General features: G+C 34.7%; 1 protein-coding gene across 1 annotated transcript in view; it reads left to right on the forward strand.

Moving 5' to 3' along the window:
* Positions 1–2,418: 2,418 nt before the first annotated feature.
* The window catches only part of LOC148837604 (A disintegrin and metalloproteinase with thrombospondin motifs 19-like), a 113,612-nt gene continuing 96,200 nt past the window's right edge, over positions 2,419–19,830 (forward strand). The window contains exons 1-6 of the mRNA XM_088911847.1: positions 2,419–2,476; positions 2,816–3,267; positions 10,345–10,504; positions 15,869–16,041; positions 18,230–18,313; positions 19,260–19,414. Coding sequence (XP_088767973.1) covers positions 2,419–2,476; positions 2,816–3,267; positions 10,345–10,504; positions 15,869–16,041; positions 18,230–18,313; positions 19,260–19,414 — 1,082 coding nt within the window. The remainder of the gene's footprint in view (positions 2,477–2,815; positions 3,268–10,344; positions 10,505–15,868; positions 16,042–18,229; positions 18,314–19,259; positions 19,415–19,830) is intronic.

Consider the following 19,830-nt stretch of genomic DNA (forward strand, 5'->3'; position numbering starts at 1 on the left):
TGTAGCACAAAAACAGTCTTAGATTTACGTATGTGTAAAGAAGACTAACTGATGTTTATGACAAAATAATACCTGATGATGAGTCAATTAAATTTGATTAGTAAGTGTGATTGATTTGTTATTCAAGAACTCTAAATTGACTACTCATTTACCTTGAGTTGCTGGGAAGACTCATATCAATGTGAATTAAAGGTTATTTAATAATAAGCTTGGTTTCTTCTCACAAAACTACATTAAATTAAACCATCGGCTGATGTTTGTGACAGTGTCATTACAGTAGAGAACACAAGTGGAAACACTAAGTAAATGTTGGTGCTCATATCATACACATATTTGTATTCCCTGATTGTATTTAAAGTTGCCTTAAAGGTCACAGGAGTATGTGTTTGTGTCATATTCATTGGTGTAAAGAAAGCATATAGCATTTGTTATGGAATGTATTACATAATTTTATTGATGAAGAGGATGATAATTGTTGGCCATACTGTGTATCTTACATAGTTGTGTTCTCAATAAACATGTTATCTTAAAACCCACATCTTAAGGGACAACTTGTATCACAAGACAGCACAAAAAGGCTGTTAAGTCTTTTTGCCAACAGTCATCATGCTGGCTCTGGCCTACTGGACGTCTTCTGTAAAAATGGTAGGAATGCCGCTGGAGTATTGTAAGCGTATCAAATTCATCAGACCTTCAGAGGGGGTCTTAGTACAGGGGAGGTACTTTGATGTCTCATGTGCAGGTTTTAAAAGACAGGAAACTATCTGCCAGTGTTGTTGAGGCTCTGTGTTTAGTAGCACTAGACAAAAAAAAAACAAAGAATGCTGCAAGAAATCAGTGAAAATGCAAAGACTGCACGATTGCTGTAGTTACTGAATTATATCGGTGACAATTTAATGATTATCTACTGTATCAGAGCACAGTTCATGTAAATGCCTTAATTGTTTTTTATCGTCCTTTTGCATTATAGCAGATATTACCCTAGTATACTTAAAGCAACGGTTCTAAGGGTTCTTATTCTCCTATTTATTATCCAGTAACTTTGACTGCAACCATTATTGCATAAGCAATATTCTGTGTACTCACGGATCCCGAATAAACGTAACGTGATCTACAATAGAAGCAGATGTAAACTGTAAGGTTGAGGCCACCGGTGCCTTTCTGGAAGTTAAGTCCCGGAGCTGTTGCAAGGGCACTAATGGGGTGGAGGAGGGATGCAAAGCTATAAACACCGGGGAAGGTGTGTTTGAAACCTGATAGGTCTGTTTAAGCGAGTGGAAGTGGGAGATATTTGTCTTTTTCACGAACATTCGTTTTAAATTCCAAAGCTTCTTTCATTATTCTAAATGTGATCAACTGAAGAGATATACCCACACATTATACAGTATGTTTACGTTAATTAAAAATGAAGATACAATTCTGACATGAGGGATAAGATTCACTATATGGATGTTAACACATTTTTATTAAAAAAAAAACAGAACAGGAAATGACAGATACCAAAATACAGCACTTACGAAAAACGGTTGACCAGTTTAAAAGAAAAAAAGTGCTATCACAGTGGCTAACAGGACTGTACTTGTATTTCTGAAATATGTACAATATGTCTTATGTTAAGATACATGGGCTTGGAAATATTATTGCTATGCACTTTCTTAATTCCCGCAATGCAAACTAAGGGGAAAACTAACTCCTTGTTCTCAAAGGACTCTCGATAACTTTTATCCGTAAATTGGAACGAATCCTCTCACGCTTTCTTTGTAAAAGTAATAAAAACGTCGTTTTCACACTTTTTGTCAAAATTTACCTTTCTATAAATTTATTAATGTGATTTTAAAATTTTAAAACATCAAGTGTTTAACGTCAGATTTGCTACAGTGCTTTACATAGTGACATTTTGTGTCAACTCATATATTATGGAAAAAGGCTGACTGGAAATTAGCCTCCACCCACCTTCCCACCTATTTGTACTAATTCTATAAGCATTTAACGATTCTCTACTTGAGGCCAGGCATAACGGTATATAGGGCATGTTGTCTGGGTGCTCTAGTGCTCTCTACTGCTCACTGTGTTCTATATACATCCTACATACTGCACCGTATGTGATCTGTACCGATCTCTCTCTCACTCACTCTTTCCCTTTCTCTCCTCTACTATTCTCGGCTCTAATTCTGTGCTGACTTTTGAGTTTTACTCCGCGGGACTCAAGCTCATTCATTCGGAAACTTAAATCTCATGTCAGAGGAAAAAAGAACCGCAGTTACCGGGATATGGATGTAAAAACCAACAGACAGCACACAAATAACACATAATTTTGTGTACGTTTGTGGGAAAGCGAATTTCTTTGAAGGATTTCGGCATTGTTACTAATAACATCAAGTTGATTTAAGAAAGCTGCACTGAACAGCTGTAGGGACTATGCATCTAAGCAGCCTTTGCAGCATTTTGTATCAATTGTGTTTTTTGACGGCAACAGGTAAATACCTACATTTATTTATGCATTTATACATTTTTTCTGAATATATTTAATGGAAGTGCAAAACTTTTTTATAAAATTTACATAAACCAAATTGTGATAGTGCGTTAGGAAGTCACGAAGTACATTTTATTTCATCCACTAAGGAATCTGGAGAAAAGGACCAATAAGCAGGTGACGTGCCACCTGGTGTAGCGGTTAGAAGAGTCTTTGAACGACTCTTCAATACATCCTTACAACATAAGATATTAAAATATTTTTTTTTACTACTAAAATAATTAAATGCTTTCTACCCGACCCCGACACAGTTTTTATTATCACACTTTCTTATTTGTTCAGGTTTACAGTTCTTCCAGGATTCAGAGTCCGATATAGTTTTCCCGGAGGTTTTACCAGACACGAGTCCGCCGATTCCTGAGAGATCAGACGGTCAGGAGAGAGACGCCAGTGCTGGCAGCAGCTCTCGGGAGGTCCGCTCCATTTCCAACTGGGAAGAATACGAATCTCAAGAGTTATACCACTGGGAACCTCCAGGACCGCAAACACTCGCTTCCTCGGCTCTGAGGCTCAAAATCCCAGCTTTTGGCAAGGATTTGTATCTCATTCTAAAAAGAGACAGCCGATTTCTATCCCAGAAATTCATGGTAGAAAAACGACTTAAAGCACGAAAGGCGTCTCTGCACAATTCACCAGTTCCTTCCTCCTCTAGCACAGAAAGATCATGTTATTACAGTGGGACTGTTCTCAATTACGCAGAATCCATTGCCTCCTTCAGCACCTGCGTCGGGCTGGTAAATATAACCCTTTCGTTCATGAAGAATTTTGACAGGTTGTAGTTTTCGAAAATCGTGTTGATTTTATCCCCACACCACAATATTATATTATTTCTTATTCTCGTAGCAAGTGATCTTTCACATTATGTATGCATGAAGGACCGTACTGTACGTTACGGTACAAGAGAGACGTGTACTTAATTCAGGAAAGTATCAGTTATGCTGTTAATTTAACAGATCATTTTATCCAATACGATTAGATGAGGAAAGACACAAGGTGTGTGTTTTATTTTCAATGAACTTAGAAATGGCTTTCAAATCCAAATTGAACACAAAAAACCCCCCCGAAAATGTTGCGATTTAGCACAATGTCAAATAAATAGTCACGAAATTATTGTTATTCCCCTTCCTTAATTTGTATTATTTGTGTGATTTCTTTTGGAAATAATTATTAGTTTTACATTCACATCAGTGAACTTAAAATACATATCTGAATAAGGCTACAGTAGCTTGTTCAGTCTCTTTCACTACAGGAATCCTAGACTTTTATTCTCTTTCTACTTAGGTTCTTTTAAGAAGGATACTGCTGGAGGGATAACAAAAATAGCCCAGTGTTTTCTGCTAGGTAAAGCTCACTCACTAGCTGAAACTTGATGACTGTTCTTTTCACATCAGTGATAATTGGTACAAAGGAAAAAACTGAGGCAGGTCTCCACAGGTTCAAAGAAAGTGATATCCACCAGATACCAGTACTGGGGTTTCCTGTGAGGATCCTGTGCTTTTATAATACAATCAGACTGTGGCCAAGAGAGCTGGTTTAGTGCAATAGAAACAAGTATTACAGTACTTTAACCCATGTATTATTACTTAAGCAGTTACCAGTCAAAACTGAGTCCTGTCGATTTACTACAATGGCAAACCTTCAAATCGTTTTATAGAAGGGATGTTGTTCTAAACCGATTATGTGGAGGACAGCTTCCCAAAACCTAGTGTGTTTTGAACCCAATGCAGGTGTTATTGATTAAGCAAGGTTAGCCATACAGGAACAAACAAAAAACTTACATACTTTTAATTAGTATCTTCTTTTTGATGTGTTTTAAAGGGTTTGTACACAGCATGACTGTGCTTTATTGTTTGAAAAAAAAAAGTGCTTCATTGTTTGAGTGTTTACCACAGTTTCTTCTGCAGGTTAAAATGAACTAATAAAAAATACAAGCATGTTTTTTGTTGTTTTAAACTGTAACTCTGATGCACATATACCTATAGCAGCCTAGCCAGTAACAGCAGTAGCCTAAAGGATAAGCAATTTAATAACTACTCTTTTTCCAGAAACTTGGTGTGCAGCTGCCTGCAAAACTTTAGCTCAATGTCTGTGTAAGACTAGGCAAAGCAATTATACCCACAGTCACTGCATTTATATGAATGGAACACTTTATAATACCTTGCAGACCTCACAAAGCCAGCTGCCCAGTTTCTACACAGCAGTCTTAGACACAGGTTGAGGATTTTACATAAGTTACCTAATTCTTTGCTCATATTTTTCAGCTTCAAACAGCAGGGGATCTGGATTGCTTGCCATGTTTGTTGATCTTAATTAAGGCAAAGTACCTTAAATGTTACAGGTGTGAATAGCTGCATTTTAGAGCAAATTGCAATATTATAAAATGAATGCTGCGGGGGCATGAAATGCTGTGAAGAGTTTTGGATCATGGGCACATAGACAATGTAAAATCATATAAAAGCCTCAGTGTACAATCATTAGTGACCTCCTGAGGTTTATAGTGAGCTCCTGTGGTTTTCATGGTTTGGACATCTTCCCAAGACTTTTGACTTGAATCACTGACTTGCATTAACTTAAAGCAGCACCCCTCTGTACTGAACAGCAAAAAGAATACATTTTAAATGCGGATAGGTTCTTTTTCACATTCTGCTTTGTTCCTCAGTTGATAAAACTACAACAATGTCTAATTTATTTTTAAACTATAATTGTTTAAATATTTTAAAGTTTGGGAAGTGTCAAAATAGATTTTATAATTATTTTCTTAGTTTGGGCTATGAAAAAAAACAGATTAGGTCAGTTTGAATAAAATCAGGGTTTAGGCCACTGCAGTTCTTTGGTTTCTGTCTTAATTGGTCTAATGATATGTTCTTTCAGTCTTAAGTAATTGATCAATTAGTTTTAATTTTTCATTATTTTGTTTTGAAGAGCTGTCTTTAAAATCAGGTGGTATCACCTTGTGCCCTGTACTGGCTTATCGTGTAGGATGAAAGTGTATGCAGATGATGAATGAGTTAATATGTCCAAAACAAAAAAGGAGAAACTAACACATTCAGTCTTATGACAGATACTAATCAGAAGTGTTAATTTAATGTACTGTATAAGTACATGTTACAGTACCTTAGAACGCATGAATATAAATGATATTCATTTTACACTATCTCGAAGCACTTGGAAACACTGCACATTATATAAATAAAGCATAGCGATTCTTTTTTATACAATCAAGAATATAGATTAAATATAAGCAAAAGGAAATCATCTACTATTTAAAGACAGCTTTAAAATGTGTGTTTTGTAGTGCTTGAAGATGTCTGACATTTTGTAGATTGTTTCTTCAGTGAAAGTGTCACTCACTGATTTTTTTCTAAGACAGGTTATACAGTATGTGCCATGACAGGTTATAAAGTTACACTTTTATGGTTTTACAGCCTTTGACCTTTGATCTCTTTTTAAGCTTTAGAAATATAGTAGTATAAATGCTATTTGCAAGTTCCTTTGAATTTACAATTTCTGTCATCTACATACGTACAATAAGAACTCAAATCTGTTGACAGTTGTACAACTCCAGTCCTGATTCCTCTGTAGTCCAAAGCAACTGCATTTAATTTCCAAGTAGGAATGCAATGTATATAGGCACCTAAATATACTGGTGCAGTCTTACTTGCAATGCAACTTCACTGGGTAAAAAAACTATACTTACTTGCAGTGCACCAGAATAATTAACTGTTGCAGATATCGCTTTCCAGTTGGTTGTTTAATGCTGTTTTTATGTACTTTGTCTAGTTTATTGGAAAATACTTGAGTATTCATATAAAGTGATAAGTTAAATGCAAGCAAAGTACAACCTCTGTTGTATTATCTTTTCTGAATATCCAGTGAATTTCTGTGAGATCTATCAGTCTGAAGAAGTTTTTTTTCTTACTTTTTCTTTTTATCCAAGGTCCTATTAGGCATAGGTTAAGGAATAAAAATGACAGGAATAAAAATATAATTAAAGGAAATTGAATAAGTATATAAGTCTTAGGGTGGTGCAGTGTTTAGCATTACTGCCTCTCAGCACTGGGGCCCTGGGTTCAATTCCAGACTAGGGGGGATACTGTATCTGTGTGGATTTTGTATAGTGTATGTTCATGTGAGTTTCTTCTGGGTGCTCTGGTTTCCACCCACAGTCCAAAAACACAGTGGTAGGTTAATTGATTTCTGGGGAAAATGGACCCTTTGTGAGTGTGTATGCATATGTGTGTTATATCTGTGTGTCTGTCTTGCAATGGACTGGTGTCCCATCCAGGGTATACCCTGCCTTGTACCCATTGCTTGCCAGGATAGGCTCTCACTCTACTGTGACCCTGAATTGGAAGAAGCAGTTAGAAAATAATTGGATGGGCATAAGTATCAAAGCCTATATAAGTGTTTTCTACTATTACAGCATCTTTGAGTTTGGGTGAGAAGAAACCAAGCTTGCCATTCCATTTATAATTTATGAAATATTTTTAATTTTTAAAGCCATCTTTAATTTATTATGAGCATACCCAACTTTGAGAAATGGACATGTACTGTATATGTTTTGAAAGGAAGACCTTTAAGATGCTCACATGTTCATGGCAGCTGACTTTGACCTTCACACCTCTTGGTTGGCCTCTCTTTCTGTCCCCTGCTCCCGCTTCTCGCTCCTCCTCTCTCTCAGCCTTTGTTCTCCCGCTACATTACCTTTTGCCTACTGCCTTGTCTTTCTCATACCTGAAGAAGGCTCCACGGCCGAAACGTTTATTTCAGCATGGAATAAACCTTTTACTTGTTCTTTTACAAGTTTACTCTCAGCATTGAGAACTAACTAATATTCTTTTCAACTGTTGCTCTTAAAACACACCATGACAAAGTGTTCTTAGTAAGGCATATATCATGTGTACAGGTGTGTATATCCTTTGGAATATGCTAAATAAAGTTGAGCAGTTAAATAAAGTTGAGCGTTAGTCAGCTTCCAAACTTAATGAGCTTCTTTTAATTACAGAAATGATGTACTGTTTAGTCTTTTGATGTTCTGAGTATTAAATGAATTTTGAATAAATAAGCCTTCTCCACAGGTTTTAAAGTAACTAATCTCAGTAATATTCCTTTCAGACATCAGGTAATTCTCTTAGGTATTTAGGGATTACTTACTGTGCTTTGTCTTTACTGCCTCATGAATACTTGCATATAGATCATTTAAGTTATTGAAAGTGGCATTGAAATTTGGTAATTCTACTTGTGCACGGCAGGAGAAGGTAGTGTGGGCTTGTTATTTGTATTAACTGACCTGTAATGTAAATTTCTGGGCCTGTTTAAGTTTCCTAAGGCTCATGACAGCTCCTGGAAGTTGATGGAAATTCTGCAGATCTGAAACAAAGTGCACAACATACTGTACTACATTATACACGTACAGTTGTTGCAGTAATGTTAAATGCTTTCAACAAACACAATGATATCTTTCAAAGAAGAACAAAACACATTGCAAGAAGATATCTTTGAAGTGCAAAGCACAGTAACACATAGGTGTAAGGATTTACCCCTTAGAAAGTTGTATTTTTATCTAATTGCTATTTAAAATATCTCTACAATATTATTTGGTTTAACACAGTTTTTAATGTAAGAAAAATATTTCATTTTGAAAAATATGGTGTTGAAGTGGTGGACAGCACTGCTGCCTCTCAGCTTTAGTGTCATGGATACAGTTTTGGACTGGAGTGCCTTCTTTATGAAGTTCACATAACCTATCCATGTTCACGTGGATTTTCTCCCACCTTCCTCCCACCTTCCAAAGACATGCTTCCAGGACAGGCTTCAGTTGCCCATAACCCTTAACAAGAATAAACTGCTTTTTGATAACGGAGGTTGATTTAAATATAAAACATCTTTTCATGTTATGTTGTTCCTGACTTTCCAGTTGAAACATCTGCAAGCTAGATTTCTCAAGACATTTATGTGAATGTTTGCTGTAGTCCTGGCTACGCCATTAATCATGTGTGGACAGGGGATTAGAAATGAAAAGTCAATGCTGTTTTAAGGACTTCAGTAATCTACAAATGAAATAAAACATTTTACTATTCAAATTAAATAATTGCAAGTTTTCAAAGGTATGTTAATACCTTATGCATTTCAAAGAGACAGAATCTGCCAAGCAGTGTGTTTTTACCTGAAGTCCACTCAGTGTTGGCTTCTCATCTTTAGGATGGTGATGTCATTAAAGTAACCCCAATCAATATTGAGACTATAGTCAGGATGTGAGATCATTTATGTTGTGCTAGCATGTCCTGAGTTTTACCTTTTAAGCGCTAGAAAATTTATACAAGATGACATTTCTTGTATGACAAAGATTGAAGAGACAAAGGCATGTGTTTAAGATATATTTCTGTGACATATCTTATCCCTGAAGTCATCTTTAGATGTAAGAAGATTTGAAAACAAACTCTTCGGTCAATGAGGTGAAAAAAGACAATGAAAGAGCTTTGTCCAGGATTTGGATTTTGTTTTATTGAGTAACCTAGAAACTGACAATTTCTGGCAACAAATAAACAAAACCAGCATGACCGCAATGCTAGTGAACTTCATTAACAAACAGTCAATGAAAAACACTTCAGTAAGGTCCCATGCAGACTTGTTTTTGGCTTTAAAACATTTTTTTAATTATTAAAATATGTTTCATCCTATCTTAATGACATTGGCTAAAGAAAAGTAAGCATTTTATTTTAGTACTAACAATTACAGTGTGTGGAAGCTGGAATAAAGAAAACCTTTAATGTTCGTTGTATAGTGTTTTGTGGTAGACCGCAAGAAAAAAAAAACATTTGGTTTCCCCTGCTTAAGAGGGTATTAACAAGCACAACCAACCACTGAGCTTCCGGGCTTTAAATTAAGAAAGTTTAGTACGAATGAAGCTGAAACACTGGAAATTACATAAACCCACATACAGCATTTAGCATTACATTTTTTTAACATGATTTTTCACTTTGGACTGTATACATGCTGAAGTCACCTAAGTCCTAAACTCGTCCAAACCAACCAGACCATATTTTAACAGAAGTTCTATTTAGTCACTTGGAACACTTGGAACATAGACATTTAACTCCCCCTTGCCTCCAACAGTGATTTAAGCACATAATTGAGTTGAATATACTGTATTGCCTATGGACTTTAAAGCCTGTACCTTGTTGTTCAAAGCAGAAAAAAATAGCAAGGTACATAACACAAGAAAAAGGCTTAACCTGAACCTGTGAAAATGTTTATAGTTTATTTTAAAAATAATTATTTCTTCTTGAATTCAATATTGAAATAAAGGCAAAAGAAATAAAGATTACAGATTTTAATAATGAAGAAGAAATACATTTTTATCCATCCGTTTTGTAACTGCTGCATCCAATTTGGGGTCACGGGGGAGTTGGAGCCAATCCCTGCAAACAACAGGTGGAAGGCAGGCTACACCCCGGATGGGACGCCAGTCCATCACTGGGCAGACAGACACAAATACAGACATGATATTCTTGCCCTAGGGCCAATTTTTTCGCAGAAGTCGATCAACTTACTGATATAGTATGTCTTTGGAAGATGGGAGGAAACTGGAGCTCCCATGGTAAAACTGTGCAAACACAGGGCGTACTATACTGTACATCCAAACTCCATGCAGAACATGTCTAGAATTGAACCCAGGGCCCCAGTGGGCCACTGTGCCAGCTTGTATTTTTATCATTAAGTACTGTATAATAATATTTTCTCAAATGTTTAGCATTGGCTGATTTAAGAATGCTATTTAATACTTTATGTGAATATGCTTTATTTTCCAGATGGGGTTTATTCAGGTGAATGAGGACTTTTTGTTTATTGAACCTCTGAATGACACACTGGCTATAACAGGCCATGCTCACCGTGTCTACAGGAGAAAACGCTCTATGGAGGAGAAAACAGTGAGACAGAACACACAAGACTATTGTGGCATTCTGCCTGGTATGTAAATTACTATACATTTACAGTGCATGAATAAAGGTGACATTCTTATTACTATTATTATTGAAAAGATTAGTTATTATTTTATTTAGTAAAACTAGAAAATAAATATGAAATGTATGTTTTATGTTATTTTTTAAATTAGCAAATGAATCATCCTGATTCTGGATAGGTTCCTCATTTTTTTTGTTAGTGCCTTAGTTAAACTTTTCTAAAAAAAACAAAACATCCAATCACTGGGATAATGTTCTAAAAATCTGTGTTTTGGTTGCCCAGCTTGTGACATTTAATAAGTATTAAACACATTTCAAAGAATAATATCCTGATTACTCAATGAGTGCACTTCTCACTAAAGTACAAGGGTCTTTGAAATGCAAATAAAGTGGTTGTCGAATTAAAACATCTTGATTAAAGTCCTATTCAAGAGCCTTCCGTTTAGTATCCTGTTGAGACCAGTTATGTTTTTTACACAAGATTATTCAATTCTTCCATTTACATCTGGCATATCATTACACATTCCTATAGACCTTCATGCAATTAAACATTACATCATGTAATTGAAAAAGAATCTCACACCTGCTTAGTTAAATGAATAGTAGAAAATTAAATATGGACCACTGAAAAGAATCAAAACACTGAAATTTTTTCAACATTTTTTTCCTATTTCTTTTTATTGTATACATTGATAAAAACTGACAGAACAAAGAACATTCAAGTTTTACATGAAAATACTTGCAAAGATGCTATGCATTAGAAATGTTGACGTTGATGTGTATGTATGTGTTTATGTTACCTTGACATTACCCACACTGCATTGTTCTGGGAAGTACTGTCAGTTTGCTGTCTTTGGTACATTTTGATTGGGGTTTTTGACTGTGAAGACAGTATTTTAGTGCACACATCCTTTCGTGATCTAACCATATTACAAAAGAATAAGATCACTTCATTGGCCATATACAATTTCTTGTATTAGGAATTTGTCTTTTCACATACCCCAGCTTGCTCTCCATGAGACACACAGACAGGGAGAGAAGCCTGGGGTCAGAGCACAGGGACAACCATTTATATGGTGCCCCTGGAGCTGTTGGGGTTAAGGGCCTTGCTCAGGGGTCTAACAGAGTAGGATTCCTCTGGCAGCCGCGGGATACAAACCGGCAACCTTCTAGCCACAGGCACAGATCCTTAGCCACAGAGCCACTGCAATGCCCCCGCAATAACAAATTAACTGGTGTGTTTTTTTCTATACTGACTGATTATATTGGTTTGATTTGGAATTTACTAAACGAGAAAGCCTGATTTACACATTGTCATATGCTGTATCTTGATACTGATCTCTCTGACATTCTGTAACATAAAAGAAAGCTTATCACTACAATTTCTTGCAAGTTAGATTCTCTGACATATGATTCTCTGACATATGAGGGCTCCTGATTGGCTCAACAAGTAAAGGCACTTACCTAAGCACAAGTTCAGTTCTGTGATTCAGGTATCGCCTGAGTCATGTGAGCAGAAGACTGGGATTCTAGGAACTACGCTACTGGGGGTAGGGTGAGACAAGTCAGCCAGGACTCTCTTAGTTTCCGGCCGTTCCATGCTTGTGGTGTAGGCAAGTTACCCACCTGTATTCCAATCAGTGCTGAACCTGAGATATGAAACTGTGTCATGTGTAACATGCTAAAATATGTGAGGCTAAATGTGGGCTGGTCAGAGGAGTCAGCCGACATTTCCTCGTTCTGCCTTGGGTTTGGCTGTGAGTCGAGATGTGAAAAACACACATATAACAAAAAAATTAAAAAATCTCGAAGTTTAATAGAAAAATGTAAATGTTGTTCAATACATCTAGCTTTAAAGTAGTTCATTGACTACGGTATATTTGTTGATCAAACAATATGAATGGCTCTTTATAGTATTATTTGCAACAGCTACAGTATGTTCTAGGACAGTGAATAATACTACTACACATGCTTTAAACCGTTGGCCATATTTTACAGAGGCCTCAATATATTTTATTTGACTATTTTGCCAGTTAAGATAAGGCTCATACCTTTTTACACTGCTGAAACCACGTACAGGGATCCACCTCATGGTGAGGTCTGTTGAGGACAAAGTGGCATTAAGTGAAGAACAAAACACTTTACCATCCTCTCAGCCACTAACTCGAATATTCTGTGACCTACAAAAATGATAACGTTGTCTTTCCACTCCCAACATGTGACATCTAAATTGCTTCCATCTAAAATGTGATTGCATACACATACAAAGTGTTTTATGTAGAAAATGAGTGATAGTCACCCTGCGGATGCTTGAGTTGATTCTTCCTGGAATTATTTGTACTGTAGTCAATGTAATCTGAGGGCAATGGTGCAGATGGATGTGACAGTCCTAGCACGGTGACCCTCTTCCTTTTAGGATGTGGACTGGCCCTCAAATTTTGCTTGTCTTTCTGAACTAGTGTGCTGATTGTTGAAACAGAACATTTTATTCTAAAGACAGCTACTTTTATTGACAGTCTGGCTTCAATCATTTTGTTAGTAACCAGGCAGTCTCCATCACACAAGAAGGGGCACGGTTCTGTCTTTCACCTTTTATACAGATTATTAATCAACACATTTTCATAGATTTAACTCAACTTAATCTCTCTATACTTTATATAGAAAAACAAAAAATGGGTATTATATTATATACTATTATATTTTGTACATTATATATTATTTGTAATATTATGTATACTATTTTGTTTTTTTAATTAAACTGGATTTATCTACAGTATGGAGATTTAGCTCAGCATCCTGGAGCTGTGAGACTGCGGTATAAAGCACCAGCACACTATCTTTTATTATCTTTCTTTTTGCATGTGATTGCTCTTAGAATGCCAATATAAAGTAAAATTTGATCCACCACAGAAACCTGGTTATTGACACTCATAGGCCCTGATCCCATCATGGGTCTTCTTAGGAGCTGTAAATCAGCTCACAATAAGAACTTTGTTTCACATACTGGAAACTCCTTCCAGATGTCTGCAGCTTTTAATTCTACGAGGTGATGTCTCACTATGGCAGGGAATGGATAAAACCCCTTTTTCTCTAAGGAAAGGTTTAATGTTCTCAGAGAAAATGTCATCGCTAGCTAGAAAGTACAAAATACAGTAGGTTGAAATGAAGGCTGCACCACTAAAGCAATTTTTATTATGTAAGGAAGAATGACAAAACATTTATGTTATGCAAACTTCAATGCAAGGTCAACCAGTTCTGTTGACATCAACAGCAGCTGAAATGCCCTTTTCTAAAATTATACTTAATTGTCCTAGAGGAGAAAAGGAATGTGATAAAGACTTTAACTACTGTTTGTGCAACATCAGTTTCAAAGGAGACTGGATATACTTTTGCTTATTATTGTCAATTACATTCTGCAATCAGTCTACATTATTGCTATTGTAAATCCTGAGTGAAACTCCTGTTTAAGAGTGAGGTTATTTACTGTAAGCCAATGACATTGAAGATATATTTTTCCTTGTGATGGCTAATAACAACTATTAGGAATAAAAATAAAGACCTTGCTAGAAAAAAAGCTTCCCGGCTGAAAATGACCTTCTCTTTCTCTGTGAGCAGATTAAATAATAATGTGCCATTTTTTTATGGTACAGTATATGTTGTATTTGTATTTTGCATATATTGAAATTGTATGAAAATTTAAAGTATTCATATATATGCATACTTGTCTGTATATTTGAACATATTTAATATGTAAATTAATTTTGTTCTCTTTTGATAACTATTCAACATTACTTGCATATTTAAGAAAAAATGTATTTTAAGTATAGTTGAAAAATTAAAAATATTCTATATTTCAGAACATATCCAAATATAGTTTAACATAATATATTTATCATTTCACTAAATAAAAAGGTAGGTACCACCCTCACTTGGATATGGTTAAAGTTGTAGTACAGTAATTTTATACAATAAATATTAAATTATAGCCCACACCAATATACTGTATTTATCAGAAAAGGCGTTGGTTTGGGCCTTAGCAGCAGTGTTTAAGAGTAATAGTTGAACTTTCTTTAAATTCAATTTACAAAGTGTTAATGGAACAACACTCACTTAATTGTTTCTGATTGCTGTTGTAAAAGCTGATGTCTTGCAAGGAAAGGTTCATTCACTGTTTTAGTGCTTCTTTAGTTAGACAAATTATATTTCTGTTCTAAAGTCAGTCTGGAGAGGAGCAGACACATACTGTAGCTTTCTGCAATTACATTTGGGTCACTCATTTTTAGCCTTTAATTTGTACATTTAATGTGCTTCCAGCACAATTCCTTTGGACTGTTGCTAATTTATTGATTTCAGGTCATATTTGTTTTGAACCTATTGTATTTCAAAATATACAATATATTGTTTTGAATTATTTTGGGGAAACACTAAATCAGTTCCATCAGTACCACTAGTATGTATTCTCACAAAGTGAGTAAGGAAGCAATTGTTAGCCATGTCTGCCATTTTAGTTTCAGCTACTGACATGCCTATATGTTGGGTTTCTCAATCTATATGAGGAAAATTAAAATCTCCCATGATAACTACTCATTAACGTTTAAATAGTTTCCAGATAAAATGGTATTATAAGTAATATCTAAACATGGGCATCTGTAACATACTGTATGTATAAAATTATACCCATGTAAAAATATATGCTCCCATATTTTTTATAAGTTTGATCCATATAGATTCTGAGACCCTTTTCTCACATAGATTAACTTTGCCTGAATTTTATTTTTGATGTTTAGTGCTACCCCACTGTCTTTTGCAATTTTATTGTCTCTGCTGAATGCCATGTATCCACTAATGTTGTATGAGTGACCATCACATATTAGCAATGTATTAATGGTTCAAGTTCAATGTGAATTACCTGCTAATGCATAGCCTGTTTCTCGTATTTTGTGTTTGCATTTGTGTATGAGTATTTAATTACCTGGTTCTTTGACATTTTGTCTTTCTAGTTTTGGGTCTACCTAGGAGCTGATTAGCCACATTACCTGATAATGCGTGTTTCTACAGCAGCAAAGGATACAATACATTTGTTGAACATATCTTCTTTGTTCATAATAGCAGTAACTGACTGTATCTATGTGGTGTCATAATCCAGCAGTAAAATTGTCTTTGATACATGTGAATCCAGTTCTTGTCAAATTTCTAAAATGATTTAACAGGATCTTGACGCTGGCTATTGTTTTTGAATTATTTAATAAAACAGCCTATCAATTCTTGCTTTTACTGATGCACCCAGTAGTTATAACTTGGATTACATGTCGTTTAATTATATTTTATACCTCTTACTAGTTAAGATGGGAATTTCATTTTCATCTTGCAGAAAAACAGAAAAATAAGAACAGAAAATTAACAGAAAATGGAAGAGGAAAACGATACTCCTATAAAGTACCTCAAGATTATAACGTGGAGACCTTAGTTGTCGCTGATCCTGCCATGGTCAGCTACTATGGACCAGAAGCTGCTAAAAGATTCATTCTCACAATTATGAATATGGTGAGCTTTTATAAAGTATTAATATTTTAACACTTTAATGTTAGAAAGCTTTAAAGACTATATGGGAAACATTTGACTTTTGTCTTAGCTGGTGTTTCATCCTCAATCTCACATTTGTTATTCATATGTGTACTTTTGACGGTCCTTTTTGCACTCCTCAAGTGGCTACTTTTAGCTCAGACACTTTGTGTCATTTATCATAATTTATATCCAACAGTTTATTATTATCTGTCAACCTTGTATCACATGTGTTTGTTCACAATATCACTCCTAAACCTAAAAAATGATTGTCTAGTTCAGACATACACATTATTAGACCATAAGACCTAAGAAATGAAATCAGCAGTGTAGTGTAACTCTTTTTTTTAGTTACCCATAAAGTTGTTCGTTGGAATGTCAAGTTGATAATCCATATCCCGCAAGGGGAATTTACAAACTTTACACACTCCCCAGCGTGGGAAGCACTCAACGTTAACAATTTGTATAAATGTTTATGGATATGTACACACAAGTGGGATCTACTAGTGCTTCTTTAATTCATCTTTTCTCTTTAAACAATGAGTTACTATCTTTATGTCTCAAGAATAGATTAGGATAGGTACCATTCATACCACAATTAATTTATTATTACAATTTAAACAGTAATTACTGTTATTTAAAGAAATGCACCCAGTTCAGCACATTATTTCTAGATCAAGGCATAGAATAATTAATTTTACCAACTTTTAACAAGCTGAGATTAAGAATTTGATTAATTTTGTAAGGAATGTAGTATATAAACATAACTGCCAACTTCCTTTACAAGATTTTACCCTTTTCCTTACAAGTTTTCCTTATGTATGGTTATGTACAGTAGCTAAAGGAACTGTGAAACTCAAGTAAAGTATATGTGACTATTATACTAGCAAAGGCCACAGCCCCAGGAGCTTAATGTTCAAGGATACCTGCTGGGTTTTAATGAGGCTTATCTATTGTGCTGGCAAAAAAGCAATAATATTAGCCCAACGAGATTATGATTAAACAATTTTGATTTTTGTACTCATATAATGAGGTGTTATAGAACTAAAGTGTTTTCCCCAAATTCTTATTTGGTTCATTAAGTCATATAGTCAACTGAAAGTAATGATTAAACTGAACCCTTTTTCTACTTGATGTAAGTGCTTCACAGTGTTACAGAGGGAAGTATTCTTTGAGTGAATTTGAACTTTGTGATACAATATGGGTTTTGAGTTTTAATAGCAGAGATCTTCATATAGTATATAGAACATAATGAACCTATAATACTACCTTAAAACTCACAAGAGAGGTCAAATAACTATATATCAGTTGCAATATGAAGTGTTGTCCATTAGTTAAAACAGTTACATAAAGGTAGTTTTCATTTTAATTGCTTGTATTTTATATCTTAAATCATATTAGTTAGCAGTATCACCTAGTGTAGTGGTCCCCAGCCCAGTTCCTTGGGTACCACTGTGTCTGTTTATAACAATGCCAGCATTCACACCTTAAGCAGCCTCTCCTAAACATAATATTTTAGGTGTTTAACTTAAGAGGAACACACAGAGGTTACAACGACAGTGTATCAAATACTCCCCTTATTACTTTTTTATTTCTGCAGGGGTCAAATATCTTGCACTTCAAACAAAAGATCTGAATGGAGGAGTTCTGAAACTCAGAATTTGGCACAGGGTTGATGCTAATCACAATATGCTTTAAAAATGTGCGGGGCACTAAAGCTCATTTAAAATTTGCCCCAACCATGAAATTGAAATCAATTGGCCTGTAATTAAGAACTAAACTAGAGCAAAATTCAGAAGACATACAGTAGTAATCCCTAAGGACTATGGTTTAGAAAACCGTATTGCATGTACTGTATCACCGTAGTAATTTACTAGTTCTGGTGTCATTAAGCAAATGTGGCAGGAGGCTTATATTTATTAAGTCAAAAGAAGTAAAAGTTGAAACCTGAATGAGTATTAAATATATGCTGCAAAAAGAAAATAAAGAACGGATATTTAGGGTTCTTTAAGGTTGTAAGCAGAAATGATAGAGATGTCTGGTTAAAATGCTCATAGTGAAGGGAGATTTTGGTGTTTGTTTTTGAAGGTGTATATTTTTTATGAAAATTTAGATTAAATGAAATAACTACGAGAACAAAATACTGAACTTTAAATATGTTTATTTCTAGGTTTTTAACCTATTTCAACATAAGAGCCTTGGCACCCAAATTAACATTCGATTGACCAAGCTTGTGCTACTCCAGGAACCACCGGTAAGTATTGTATTTTTAAATATTTATTTTGCCTCTTAGGAGGACAGGAAACATTTAATAATGGTTTTAACACATATTAAGCTGTATATAGTGGTCTAAAGCTGACAAAGAATGGATTATGATATGGTGAAACGTTTTGTGTATTATACTGAGAAATATTAAGTCTGGTCTCTAAAAATCAGTTTAATAATAATGTACTGGCATTTACTAATACTAAAAAATAATGACTATATTGGAAGAAACCATATTTGTAGATATAATGAAATTTTACATTATCTCATCAATAGAAGATACAACAAAAACAAATCTGCCCAATGAAATTGCATTTTCTTTTTAAAGATACACAGTTTAAAATTGGTCACACCCCAGCAATCATTACTTTGTTGATGTTTCATCAGCTTTGAAAATATATAGAAAACACTTCTTTAAATTACACTTCTTCTGATGCTATAATTGAAATTGAAATATGAATTTAAAAGGTTGAAAATCTTTTGCCTTTACATTTTTAAATATTCTGAGAATTCTGATCTTGCTCGTGGTGACTAATGATATTGAATCAGTTGGTTCTGTCTCCAGCCTCCTTAAATACCCAGTTTCAATCAAAGTGTCTTCCAGAAGGTTCTAAAAATCTAAAAAAAAATTTGCTTTTCAGTGAAGTAAGTGGTTGTGTACTGTATAATACTGTATAACTCTACTATAATAATAGTGTTATACAATACTGTATAACTGCCTCATTTTCGGCTTAGTCTGGTTGTCAGGCTTATAGATATGAGCTGACACGTGAAAAATAAGCAACTGGCTATTCGAAATGCTATGTGTGTATAACAAAAAAACAGGAAAAGTGATTTCTAAATTTGTAAAAACATCAGCTGTACAGTATATTTGCTGTTTCCCTAACCTTTTCAAATCATTTGTGTAAGGTTTTAGTCAACACTTTTGTTCACAGACAGACATGTACATTGGCCATCATGGGGAAAAGATGCTGGAGAGCTTCTGTAAGTGGCAACAGGAAGAGTTTGGTAGGAAGAACATCCATGTCGATTTTTCTACAAGATGGAGGGATGACCTACCATCAGTCGATACTGCTATACTTATCACAAGGTATGGGGAAGCACTTGCTGGCTATGGTGTTGATTATATTCATTATAATTAAGAATATTTAAAATTATTTAAAAATATTAAAATGTTATTCGTTAATGCATGACAGAATATTAAGGTATTCTTTATTACTGTTGATAACTGACCTAATCAGATCTCATGGTAATCAGAGCTATGATTGTGATTGTTATTCATAAATAAATATCAAGGGTTTGAAAAAACTGAATGAATGGGTTTCACTTCATACCAATATATGTACACATATGTACACATAATGGTATCACTATGATCACTGGTATCACTATCCATTTGTATGCAGGTTTTTGTAATATATACCCTATATATTTGAAATATATACCCAATATATTAATTAAATACAAAAGATTAATAAAAAATTATAAACTAGTTAAACTGTCACA

This window comes from Atractosteus spatula, chromosome 3, assembly GCF_055471065.1.
Source record: "Atractosteus spatula isolate fAtrSpa1 chromosome 3, fAtrSpa1.hap1, whole genome shotgun sequence".
NCBI lineage: Eukaryota > Metazoa > Chordata > Actinopteri > Semionotiformes > Lepisosteidae > Atractosteus > Atractosteus spatula.